This window comes from Meles meles, chromosome 4 (genome assembly GCF_922984935.1).
Source record: "Meles meles chromosome 4, mMelMel3.1 paternal haplotype, whole genome shotgun sequence".
Classification (NCBI taxonomy): Eukaryota; Metazoa; Chordata; class Mammalia; order Carnivora; family Mustelidae; genus Meles; species Meles meles.
The window spans coordinates 66,008,863-66,022,602 of record NC_060069.1 but is presented as its reverse complement, the minus strand read 5'-3'; the positions used below and the strand labels follow the sequence as shown (position 1 = coordinate 66,022,602).

Genomic DNA, 13,740 nt, shown 5'->3' with positions numbered 1-13,740 from the left:
CCCTCCCCCCTCCCAATCCCACCTCCCCCCAGCAACCCCCAGTTTGTTTTGTGAGATTAAGAGTCATTTATGGTTTGTCTCCCTCCCAATCCCATCTTGTTTCATTTATTCTTCTCCTATCCCCCTACCCCCGCCATGTTGCTTCTCCATGTCCTCATATCAGGGAGATCATATGATAGTTGTCTTTCTCCGATTGTCACACCCATTTTTCACAGACAGAAATAGCTGCCGTGGCTCTAGAGCCCAGGAGCCCCAGGCTGTGAACTTAAATTCAAACTCAAGTCTGTGAACTGGGATTGTTTTCATACCCCTCCCCTCCCGAGCCAACGGCGCACACCTATTCTCTTGGTCTTCCCAGGAGTCTTGGGTCATGGGGCTGAGGCTACCCAAGGTACGCAGCCCTGGGTGGCAGGGGTAGAGAGCAGAGTGGAAGACCCCCTCAGAGGCAGTGCCAGTGTGGGCCCGCGGCTCCGGGATGACCTTTAAGCAGCTGTGATTCCACGGGGGTGCCTGTGGCTACATACGGGAACGGACACTGAAATCACTCCGCGACTGCACTGAGCACGTGCTATAGTCCAGGAGCCGTGCTGTCAGGTATGTGTAGTTCATCGTGTTTCTGTAGCATCAGAGTGCCTCCCCGCCACGGATCCCTTATTGCCCAGGCCACCCTCTCTCCCTCAGCAGCCAAGGGGCTGAGATCTTGGTGAGAGTTCCTTGACCATCCTCTGCTGATGTCGGCACCCCAGCTGCTCCAGATCCTCCCGCTTCACAGTTGACATCCACACTCTTCCCCCAGGCTTGGGACAGTGCACACTGAAATCATAGCTTTCCAGGTCTTCGAGACTGTAGGACTCCTGTTGTCCTCTGGCAGTGACTCCTGTCTTAGGCCGTGCATGAACACAGGTGGAGTCTAAGCCATGACCCTGGATGGTCCAGATAAAAGGGGGAGGGATCAGCAAAGCTGGGTGGCTCCTGTCCCCTCTTCATGGCGGAGACGTGCTCTAGGGGCTGGATCTTTGGCTGCATTTAGAACATGTAGCCTTCAATCATTGAGTCTGAAGACACACGGTGTATCTTTAATTCTATCACCAAAGGCCTCTGGCTGACTTATTAATGAATTTTAAAATGAAGATGGTTTTTAAAAAAAAAGATTTAGGAAAGAGAAAAAATTCGGTTGGTCTTTGTTAAAACACTTATTTGATGAATATTTGTAGCCTCTGTGTGGGTGGTTCTAGCCTCCGGTGGCTCCCTTCGGAGCCTCCCTGAGAGGCCACCATGCAACTGGCTTAAATCACTGGCTCCAAAGAAAGGACGGTCTTTCTTCTCCCACCTCTTGGAGTGACAGAGAATAATGATAGCGTTGTGGTAAAAGAGGGACCCTGTGCCTCTTGTGCTGGCTTATGAGCTTTTTATTTTGTTTGGGTTGCCCTTTGTTTAAGACAGACGTCACTGTCAGCACGCACAGAAAGAAACTGAGGATCCGTGACACTTACTTAAGGTGAGCTCTGTGTAGGGCCTGTGGCATTTACGTGAGCTCTCAAACCCAGTCCACCGCAGACCTGTGAAGGAGGCGTTCTCGGCCTCACCTCACCAGGGGTCCCAGCGCAGAGGGTGAGCGGGCTCCCTAAGGGAGCCCCGTGGCTGACGCCTCCAGCTGGTGCAAAACCTGGCTCAGTGGACGGCCTCTCTCCCCACACCGCCAACCATCTCCCCGGGAGAAAGGAACCTCGGGTTTAGCCCGTGGGGGTGTAGACAGTCTCTCAGGAGGGAGAGTACAGTTTGGTAAAAACCCTAGCATTATAAAATAGTTGTGAGGGCACCTGTGGGAGTGGTGATTACAGGTCAGGACCGTCCTAAACACTTCTGTGAACCCAGTAAACCTGACCATGGTGCTGCGAGGGAGGTTGGGGCCTGAGGACCCTTATGGCACAGAGTTCCCCGAAGACTGAGGCACAGAGAGGCTAGATAAGTTGCTGGCGGCTCACAGTCTCAGTGCCTGTTCTGCTCATGGAACCCGCACAGATGAGGAGTGTATGGGGGGAGGACCGGTGTTAGCCCTTAAAGTTTTCAAAATTAAGACTCTTGAAACCCCTAAAGTGAGACTAAAAGTGCCAAACTGGCCGTTAACTTGGGAAGGTCTTGTCTCCAGAAACCTAAAATCGGAGGTAAGATTTTATGAAGGATTTGAGTTTTTGATTAACAAGCTGACTTACATGGAGCTCTTACCTAGAATCCATTGACCTGTGCATTTAATACATTTCTTTGTTAAAAGTAAAGCAGCAGGAAATTAGACACGAGTATGGTCAATGATTTCCACATGAGAAGGTGAATACCCAGTCTTTCTGTTCTCTTACCCCACAGTCTCACCCTTGCACTTCTCTTCTGCTCTGCCTCTTGTGTTTCCTCAAGAAGAAGGAGGGTGCGGAAAGCCTGTCAAGGGATAAACGTAGGAACTTCTTTTTCTTTTCAGTTCTTTTCCAAAGGCAGACGCTTCACTAACTGAACCACCAGGTGTCCCAAAAGAATGAACTTTTAAAACTCTTGGCAGGCCTCAGAAGTCCTCAGAAGGCAGCAGTGCGGCTGCCTTGCTTCATTGCTCAGCTCCTTCTGACCTTGGGCCTGTGTATCCGCCGTAGGGCGTAGGTGCACGAGGACAGGACACCCCTTTTTCTCTAAGCGAGCCTTTGGGGTGGAGTTGGCCCTGCCAGCTATTTCAGAATGTTTCTCCCAAAGCTGCTAGGATTCTGGTGTCTCCCCTCGTTGCCCGCATGCCCCTCTGACTCAGGAGAGAGCCTGTCACATGCCCATCATCCTCCCTGCCCTGACTGAGGGCTCCGTACCTGGCTAAGTACAAGACGTAGGAATTAGCCCCATCCAATTTGGCTACTTCCCCAGAACTCCTTCCCGTGGCTTTTCTAGGGGGAGGGAGGTCAGACAAAGCAGGGCAGCAAGCGAGTCATGACTTCTTGTTGCCAAAGTCGACAGAGGGCTGAATTAAAGGACTGGTCAGACACGTGCTTATTGTAGAGAAGGCCGGAGGGAGAAAGGACGACCGCTTTCTCTCCCGTTCTCCGTGCTCTTCTGCTGGGTGTGCCAGGCTGCCAGCCCCAGCTTCCTCTCCAGGGGACACGCCAGCTACAAGCTGGGCCTCCTGCACCTGCATCCACCTTCACTGAATGCAAGGGGAGTAAACTGGAACCTGAAATCCACTCGTAAATGTCTCCTTCAGAGTCATCCTAGCAAAAGCAGATGCAGCCCCGCTTTTTTTTAATAAGTAACACTATCCCCAGACTTAAACAGATGCTCTAACGGCGAAATCTCAGAGTCCTTCGTTGCTGGCACCTGTTTCTACAGTGCCTTCTATAAATTGGGATGCGATTTTTAGGAACTGAAAGGCAGCAGTGAAAGAGCCAAACAATTAATTAAAGGGGGGAAAATAAACACAGTCCAGAAGCAGATTTTGATGTATTTGAAAATTGGTACGTATGCTATTTGCCCAACTTAGGATGATGCTACCATACCAGAGTCCTGAACCTGCTTCAGTCCATTTCTCTGAGTGCTACTGTCCATGCAAATGTACTGACCTTATTGTCAAAAGGAAACAGTCTCCTGAGAGCAGGACATGTCAGGGAAGCGGTATTATTGCTAATAACCCTCTCCAGACTCTTTGAAAAACCAGGCTTTTCTTGCCAGTTTGTAATGAGGATGTAACACATTTACTTCTTAAACCGTGATTTCCATCTTGTGGTACAACCAAAAGCCGTGACTCTGGTCAGAGATCCTGGCCCATGGGGAGGCTGAGTTAATGAATAGCTATTTGCCTCCAGCATTAGCAAGGGTATCTTCATTAAGGTGGTAATGTGTCAGGGCACCAAACAGGTTGCCATGGTATTTGTGAGTTTCCCAGCGGACTCTGGCTTTCCCTGAAATGGAACACGTTCAGCCCCCAGTCAAGGTGCTTCCTTGCACAGCACAGCAGAGGGAACGCGAAATAGTGAAATGACTAGGTAGGGCTCAGGAACTCACTCATTTGGGAATGATGATGGGTGCATGGGTGTTTAAACTAAGTATTGACTCGGGACGCCTGGGTGGCTCAGTGGGTTGGGCCTCTGCCTTCGGCTCAGGTCATGGTCTCAGGGTCCTGGGATGAGCCCCACATTGGGCTTTCTGCTCAGCAGGGAGCCTGCTTCCCCCTCTCTCTGCCTACTTGTGATCTCATTCTCTCTGTCAAATAAATAAACACAATCTTCAAAAAAAAAAAAAATTAACTCTCGGACAGGGTTTCTGAAAAAGTTGTTTAATCTCTAGACCTACCCACCCATCCATCTGTCCGTCCAGAGGGACGGTTCTCCAACCCAGGGAAAGGCTGCTGCTTTCAGAAAGCTCTGACCACACACAGGCCCAACCAGCCCACAGGGATCCGGTCTTACTCGTTCATCTTTGAAGCCACAGAGCCTGGCACACAGCAGATGCTCAAGAAATGTTTGTTAAATGAATTCATAAATCCTGTCTACCCCTTAGGCCACAGTGGCCTAAGAGTCTAGACATTTTAAAGCATTGTTCTGACAGACTTCCAGCAGTATCTGAAGACCGCAGATTGTCCTCAGACACTGTCAGAGCCGATGGGCCTGTGTTGGACCAAGTCACGCTGTGGTTCTCCACACGTCCCTGGGCTGGCGGGATTCAAGTCCCAAATCTACAGAAATTCTGGATAACTTGGGGGTAGTTACTTCCAAAATTTTATATTTAACTGTAAAAAGACAAGCAATGATAGCATATACTAATCCTAGGTAATCCAGTTTTATTGTAAAAATACAAATTTTTCAAGACCCTGGGGGAAACACTTGAAAACGTAAGGCCTTATTTTTTTTTTTTTTAAGATTTTATTTATTTATTTGACGGAGGGAGCACAAGCAGGGGGAGTTGGAGAGGGAGAAGCAGGCTTCCCTCCAAGCAGGGAGCCTGATGCAGGGCTCGATCCCCGGACCCTGGAATCATGACCTGAGCCAAAGGTAGACAATGACTGAGCCACCCAGGCGCCCCAGCCTCCCCAGCCTTGTTTTCTATCTTCAGACCTTCTATGCTTAAGCCTCTTGGAGATAATAATTAGCAGAGTACAGAATAGTGCCAGCTCAGATTGGAGAAGGATCCAGAAGCTGCCAGTTTAAGCTGTCCAGTTTACCTGTGCTGCATTTCCATTATTTTGATTAACCTGATGAAGAATTCTAAGTATTTTTTTCTTGTTTTAAAATTTTTCTCAAAGATCTGTAATCTTCAGTGTGTTCTCACTAGTTTGGAAAGGGGCTTTGAAAGCTCTTGTGAAGACAAAGGTTAAAATTGAAGGAATTTTCAAGCTAAACCTTAGTTCTTTGGAAAATCAGGTAAAGAAGACATTGTATTTCTCAGGTGCCCAGTTAACATTAACTTCATTGCCTCGTATGTAGTAGAAGGTAAGTTAACAGTGATAACTAATTTTTTGTCACTAATGAAAGTTGAGGTGGCTAATGGATTCTGTTCCTTCCTCTAGGTTTATTTCCATCTACAGAGGACCCAGCCACACCTACAAAGTCCAGAGACTGACGGAATTCACATGCTACTCCTTCAGAATCCAGGCAGCGAGCGAGGCTGGCGAAGGGCCCTTCTCAGAAACCTATACCTTCAGCACAACCAAATGCATCCCCCCTACCATCAAAGGTTTGTAGGCAGTGAATTCTAGCACATTCTTCTGTGAGAGTAGGGAAGTGCTGGAACTTGGAGTAGCAGGCTCAGTTCTGGCCTGACGCATACTCTTCTAATATTCCTAACATCAGCAACATAGAATCCTAACAACCGTCTCAAAGAGAAGGTTGGGCAACGGTTCCCTGCGAAAAGGCCTTTTCTCAGGTCTGTATAAATAATTACTGCAAATAATGTAGTAGCCTCGTCCCCACAGGAGGTGGACAAAGAAAAGGACCACACTGAGTGACACACTTGGGGTTAGAAATGAGGGTGAATTTCTGGTGTTGATAGCACTTACGACAGTTCACCATGGAAGGCTTGAGGCTCTCCCTGCCCAGAGACCATCAGGAAGAGCCGAGGTTGGTGTCTGCCTTCTGGTGACTCTCATGCCCAGTGCCTGGCCCCGGCAACTTCATCGACCTGTCCCCAGGCCGCACTCTTACTGTGCAAAGGTGCATTTGAGAAAAGAGCAGCAATGGCCTGTGCTCATCTTCTTGAGTATTTGTCTTAAGGTTTGCCAATGACTAGTTGACTCCGTCCCTTTGTGGGGACAGGGAGTGAGCAAAAGCCACTCTTCACGGGTTCTCCCTCCACCGGGTCTGGTGAGCCCTTGTCTCCCTGGTGCACAGCTGACTTGCTGGATGGACAGACAGCAGTAAGGTGGGGCTGACTCGGCCCTCCCAGCCGGCCACCCCCATGGCCTCCTGAGCCTGTACCCCCTTTTACCCCAAAAGGATGATTCCGGTGAAGGTCCCTGTGGCCACTGCGAGGGTAGGCTATGCTGGTGGCTCTTTCCAGCTGCTGCCCAAAATGACTCAAGGCTGACGGACACGCAGGCAGATTACCTGAACTAGGTTTTATCTGGGTAAAAGTGGGGGTTTGCTATGTATTACTGGATGGCCAGGGGGATGAGCGCAACCTTGAAAAAAGGTCCTTTGTATGTGTGGCCCCAGGAGCAAGGCCATTTGACTCAGTGCTTCCATATCGGGTGGGAGAAGAGGAGCTGTGTCTGCTTTGGCCAGGGCAGAGTCCACCACAGAGGGAGAGACACCTCAAGGCCTGGGCAGGATCTGGCTTGGAACCTGTGAAGGTTTCCTCGAGCTCCTTCCAGGGTGCTTGATGGTAGCTCCCTCCCCTCCGCAGTCCAGAAGTTCTTTGGCAATCGCTTCTCTATGTGAGTGTGAAACTAGGACAAATGTATGTACCCATGCAAGGGCTCATGTGTCACTTGGGTACTAAGTGGCCCAGCCCTTTGGTACAGCTACAGGAAAGCCTAGTGGCCGTAACGGAAGAGATTCCCGAACCCACCGGGGCAGATAGATTTGCTGTGACAAGGAGGGCTGGCCACAATTTAACAGCTGGCAGACGTCAACGTCTTTGTGACACTCCCTTTGTCTGGGGGGGTGTTGGTAGAGATTCAATTCATGGACAGTGGAACACTGAGTAGAAAGCACTTGACTTTCATGTACATTTTCTTCAGAAGGGCAGTTTCCTGCCACTGCCACATTGATCAGATCCTCTTCCTCTTTGGGTCAGGAAGTTGTTGTCTTAGCTGGAGGGCTGTTTGGTCTGATAGGGTCCCTCATTTTTTCCAAAAATTGCATGGAGTTTTGGCCAACTAATTGCAGCTTACTTTTAAGAAAACCTGCATTTTTCTGAAGCAGTGTTGTACAGAATCGCAGGTAGAAAGCGCTGCTTCTAAAGAATTTCAAGAGGAAGAGGGTTCAGAGAGGAGTAATGCATTCTAGTTACAAAGTAGGAAATCTCAGGTATTGAATTAAACTGTAGAGATACGGCATAAGCTGTGAGAAAAAAATTTTTTAATTCTATAACATTTTACATGCTTTACTATAGACTAATACGGTTTTCCTTTAAACCAGAATTATGAGGGCACCTGGGTGGCTCAGTCAGTTAGGCATCTGCCTTTGGCTCAGGCTGTGATCCTGGGGTCCTGGGAACAAGTCCTGCATTGGGCTCCCTGCTCAGCAGAGAGCCTGCTTCTCCCTCTCCCTCTGCTGCTCCCGCCCTCACTGCTTGTGTTCTCTCTCAAATGAATAGACTCTTAAAAAAAAGAATTCCTTAAAGAAAAAAAAAAAAACAATTATGAGTCTAGTAGGTGAAAAATGAACTAAAAAAAAATACAAATAGATAACTTGATTTTAAAGGCTTTCTGTCAATCCTGGCCATTCTCTGGGACTTAATCTCACATGTCACCTGCTTCTCAAACCTTCCTCAGACTCACACAGATCAGACTCTCCTTCCGCTTTTGTTCGTACACCCCCGTTTAATCGCCTTCACATTCTGTTTCTATTTGTATTTGTCTCCTACCTTGCTCGCGTCTTCCCTCGACTTGATCTTAATTCCCTTGAAAGTAGGGTTTACAGCCCCTGTTTGCATTCTCTAAAGTCTCCAGCTCAGGGCCTCATCATAGAACATGCTCAGTAGTATTGTAAACATAAGAAAAGTACATGGGGCACCTGGGCGGCTCAGTCGGTTAAGCTGCTGCCTTTGGCTCAGGTCATCCCATGGATCCTGGGATTGAGCCCCAGGGCTGGCTCCCTGCTCAGCAGGAAGTCTGCTTCTCCCTCTCCCTCTGCCCTTCCACTGCCCCATGTGTGCTCTCTCGCTCTCTCTGTCTGAAATAAGTGAAAATCTTTTTTTAAAAAATTCTTTTAAAAAAAATAACAAAAATCCAATTCAGGCCAAGCAGTTATTAATAGGATAATGAGGAAAGGAATTTTTTTCACCAATAGCTTGCTAGTCATGGAGTAGCTTCTCTGTGTGAAGGGTGCCCTGAAGGTTCTCTAGGAGTCTGAGCAAGTAAATTCCCCTCTCAGAGCGGACACAAGCACGCTCTCACTCTAATATTACAAAATGTTGGCGGTTACTATGATACTTTGAATTTTGAGTTTGAACATGGTGGATTTGTATTTCAGCACCTCGAGTAACACAGTTGGAAGGAAATTCATGTGAAATCTTCTGGGAGACGGTACCGCCAATGAAAGGTGACCCAGTCCATTACATTCTGCAGGTGTTGGTTGGAAGAGAATCTGAGTACAAACAGGTAAGCACTCGTGTGGCATGTGTGTGGCTTGTCAATCCAGCCTCTGCCTCTTGCCATGAGCAATTCAGTGACTGGTGAGGGGCATTTTTCTTCAAATCAGTCATAGGAACTGCCTAACACGGACCCCTTTATGTAGGCCCTGGTTTACATTTTGTCTATGGAGGTATTAAATTTTTAGTTCTCAAGCATGACCTTATAAAGAGCTTTAAATTCCATATTTGTATTTGATATTGGCAGGGCTGTTTACAAGTAATCAAAGTCTTTGTGCAGTTGCAAACCAGAGTGCCAGTGGTTTGACTATAGAGGGGAAGTAGTTTTCAGCCCAACTACTGAAGCCTTTTTTTTTTTTTTTAAAGGAGCAGGGCCTGAACCCACAACTCTAAGGTCAAGACCTGAGCTGAAGGGCGCCTGCACCTGGGTGGCTCAGTCAGTTAAGCATCTGACTCTCGATTTCAGCTCAGGTTATGATCTCAGGGACTGGGTTCGGCTCAGTACTGGGCATGGAGCCTGCTCGGGATTCTCTCTCTCCCTCTGCCAGTGCCCTCCTCTGCCCCCCCCCCCCCCCCGCCACCAAAGACCTGAGCTGAGATCTAGAGTCTAAAGCTGAGCTGACTGAGCCACCCAGTTCCCCAGACCCCTCTGCCTTTTCTGTAGGAGCTGTAACAGAAGGAGAAGGAATAGGACTTGTCAGCTCTGGGGGCCTGTGACTGAGCAGCTCCAGTCACCGTTTGTCACCCTGTAATGTGCAGGAGAATCCCCAGGGAATCTGTTCAAATGCAGATCCTGGTGCTGTAGGTGTGGGGTGAGGGCTCCAGCCCCCGGGTGATGCTGGGGTGATGCTGGTCAGGGAACCAGAACTTGAGTCAGCAAGGCTTTACAGATGCCATGATAAACCCACGCAAGAGAGAACGTAACTGGACTATAGCCAGATAGAAAATTTGCTTTTCTTATTTTTCAAGACACTTTTAGATCCTTAATTCTTCCAACACTATGGATTATCAGTCACTGGCTACAAAAGATTAAGATATCCCATCAGTTTCTGTCCTGTTTCCAGGAACTTAATAACTGTTTTTGTGAAATCAGGATATGATACCATTACTCTAAGGAAAGGTGAAGCCCATTCCTTACCAGAACTTTTAATGGAGGCATGCGTGTATATCAGACTTAGAAACTACCTTCTGAAACATTAGCATAATTTGTAAAGACTTCTCAATTCAGCTCTAGAGACTCCAAAAACAGGTCGAAAATAATTTGATTCAGAGTTTTTGTTCAATTGCTGGCTAATGGTCCTTATTTAATAGTGAAGGATACTTGCAAATGTGGAAAACAAAGAAAATTTTGGTATATTTCATGTACTTTGTTAATATGAAGAAGCAGATAAAGAATGAATTGCTTTAACCACATTTTGCAAAACACTATTTTTAACTACGACATCTGCCGAGTATTGATTAACATCAGTGGACAGTGGCATTATCCAGTTTCCATCATTCCTCTTTAAGAGCAAAACACTGTTGTATTGTTCCACTTTCCAGTCTCATTCTAGTAGATGTATCCCATTTCAGAGTAAATAATTCCACGTGTTTGGTTCAGCGTACCAGAAAAAAATAGGATTAGTTGCAGGGTCTAAGCTCCGATAGAGAGCCTAGGGATTGTCCCCACCAGATACCGTCATCTTAATGCCAGCAGCATTGTCCCATTCCATAGCAATGGGATGATGGCTGAAGGATGAAATGTTACGGAATTTCACAGCGGATCATTTAACACTTAAGAATAATTCATGACCCAACAGTACATTCACTCCTTGTTCATCATTGTTACTTTAAAGACGTTTTATTCACATACCATACTTTTCTAGAAAGATTTTCTAGAAAAATTTCTGCTTCTTAGAAGACAGTGATTGCTGTTTCACATTGAAAAAATAGCATTATTTGATCAATGATTTAGATTTTATCAGCAGGTTGACTCTTTTCAATCAGCTGTTTGTTTGGAACAGCTGGCTGGTTCAGTTTGGGACAGCTGGCTGGTTCAGTGAGAGGAGCACATGACTCTTGTTCTCACGGTTGTGAGTTCAAGCCCCGCTTTGGGTGTAGAGATTAATGTCTTTAGATTCTTTTAATTTTTTTTTTAATTTGTTTAATGGTATATATTTAGACCCACGGACATATAAAGTCTAATATGGTACCTAATCACATGTGTATACCTCAGAATTTCTTATTGTAGTTATAACTGAGTTTCTTTTTGGAAATATATGAAAACATAGTACATGGGGCAGGCTCAGTAGATAGGGACTAGCCTTCCCTCACATAACCATGTGTTTACTACGTTTCCCAAGAAATGATTAAGGTGGGGAGTGGTTCATAAAAAGCTACTGTTGAGTCAGGAACAATTTGTACTGACTTTTTTTGTGTGGATTTTTTTGCTCTTTTGTGTGGTTTTTTTTGTGGGTTGGTTTTGTTTTTTATCTCATTTTGTTTTCTTCTCCCTGTTCAATAAGCATTAACTTAAACATGATGTTTTGAGTTTGCCATTCACTTGTTCTGGACATGAAATGGGGAATGAAACCTATTTATATTATGGCTACAAGAGTAATGGTTAAAATAATCATTGGCCAGAGATAACAGGCTTTGAATACGTAGAAGCAAAGCAAAAGAAAATGGGAGGTAATTACTGCTGAGCCCATAGCACGGCAGGGCTGCGGGCTCTCAGAGCACTCATCAGATAGGATCCGCTCATGTGTGCCCTTGTGTTCCTCGTTTTTATTTTCTCAGCCCTGCCCCATAGTTAGGCGCTCAGTCCATGTTTCTTACTTGCATGAAAGAGTCAGTTTCAAACGAACAGAGTTACTTACATCTGTGTTGGTGGTAAGAGTAAGCTTCAGCGTGGGGTGGATTTAGAAGCATTTGTAACTTAGGTGGAAAAAAATCACCTCTAACAGAAAGGGTCTTTCTGCTTCCCAGACTTGGGTTTGTAGGCAAATGTAGGCACCAGAGCTCTCTTGGATGTTTTGCTTGAAACATTGACTTCAATTTTGTCTTGGTTCTAGCTTATTAGCTTGCTTTTGTTCAACTCTGACAATATGAGGCGAGCAGCTGGACTTAATTATAAAACAAGCTCTTCAAGTAGTGAATCCTCATCTAAAATTTTACTCTATACTAGGATGCATACATATGTTGATTTGGCTTTTCTGCCATTGATACACGTTTTTTCCAAGAAGCTTAAAACTTCCTTTCAGATGGTATTAATTATAAAGCATTCTAGAAAAGCCTGAAAATTATATGTATATGCAGGTGACTGAATTTTTCACAAGATATAACATAGTCTGATATCTACATAAGAATGTAATAAAAGATGATTCATATTCATGTCCCTGTTGAGACTGCAATAATTTGTACAAAAAATATTTAAACAATGGAGATGAGGAAAGAGCAACAAACTAACAAAGTATTGCCTGTTAGGGGACAAAATTTGTGGCAAGTCATTAATATTCTTAGTGCTCAGGTTTGTTGCATTAAGAAAACCCTTAAAGCATCTGAAGATTTATGGACCTTTACAGTTGATTTGATAGCATTTTTGTACAAATAAATTTTCACTTTGAATCACTTTAGATTATAGTATGGGGACTTGTACTGATTCTTCGTGGCTTCACATTAGGTACTGTGAGCAAAGATCTTTCCGTACACAATTGTTTGAAAGTCTTAGAGCTTAACGTATTTTTTAATGTCTTTCCATTTAACTCCCTGACAGTTTTTTTTTTTTTTAATTTTTGTCTGAGTCAAGGGTCTCAGACAAAATAATAGATCAACACGGGGGAATTTAAAAGCCATCATTTTACAGATTCTTAATTGTCTTAGGTTTTTAACTTCCTATAAGTATCTGATGACGGCCATCAGAAAATTGCTCATACATCCATTTAAAATGCATGAGACAAATACATCTTCAGTTTCAGGGAGCCCAGGTATAGGACCCTGGTTTATTGAGAAACTGTTAGGTGCTCTGTACTATGAGGGATGTCCAGTGCATAACAGAAGACCATGGTCAGTGCTCTTAGCTTTCTAGACCCGTTGGGGTGAGAACAGCAGACCGTCAAGAAACCGTTCAGTAACAGCCCCTTACCTGCCCTCCTCAGCTCAGGGAATTCAAGGGCCACCCCGCACTGCGCCCACTACAAAGGAGGCTTACAGGTTGGTGAGCTCCCTGTCGAGCTGGAGGGTATCCCGCAGTCATGTGATAGTAGAAAAATTAATTCACCTCACTGACCCTCAGCCACTTTGTTGTACAAGGAGGGACACTCATCCTCTAACTCAGGGTTACTGTGAGCTTCTGCCCCTTTAGCAGTGAGAATGTGCTGTGTAAATGACAGTGCTGTGCCAGTATGTCTCCCTTTGCAGTCCTGGAGAGGGGCAGTGTTAATTAAGAGACGCAGGCACTGGGCCCGAGGCAGGCCCCCAGTGGTTCTCCCCAAAATACTCACTGGGATAAAGGATTCCAACTCCACATCATGTTGTTTCTGAATTCAGGGTCACAGATTCTTCAGTTCAGTTATCTGGGTTTTACTTTAAATCCTCCTCTTTGGAATAAACATGTCAAAATTACTTTAAAATATATCGTACATCAAATCAAGAACAGCAACAGCCTTTATAAAAATAATATCACTTATCTACTTCTTGCGATATTATGATTGGTTACTTCAATAAAGATAATCTTAAGTGGAGCCCTGCCTTTTAAATTGGGTTGAGGCAGGAGGAAAAACCCGTAATGGTGCCCCTGTCAGAGTGAATGAAAATAAAGGGACACAGGGCACCAGCCTGCCATCCTGGGGTGGGGAGCTGCATGGTCCCCTGAAAAGTCACTTCAGTCAAGGCACAGCTGTGTGGCAGACAGGATGAACGTGTAGTTCGGTGACCCCCCAGGCTGTGACTGTTTCCACCAAAACAAATCCATTAGCTCCAAGACCGGAA

General features: G+C 45.7%; 1 protein-coding gene across 2 annotated transcripts in view; it reads left to right on the top strand.

Annotated features, from left to right (window-relative positions):
- FNDC3B (fibronectin type III domain containing 3B) overlaps window positions 1–13,740 on the top strand; it is a 339,247-nt gene that overhangs the window by 318,879 nt on the left and 6,628 nt on the right. For both annotated transcript variants that reach the window (XM_046002797.1, XM_046002798.1), the window contains exons 24-25: window positions 5,528–5,694; window positions 8,655–8,782. In XM_046002797.1, coding sequence (XP_045858753.1) covers window positions 5,528–5,694; window positions 8,655–8,782 — 295 coding nt within the window. The remainder of the gene's footprint in view (window positions 1–5,527; window positions 5,695–8,654; window positions 8,783–13,740) is intronic.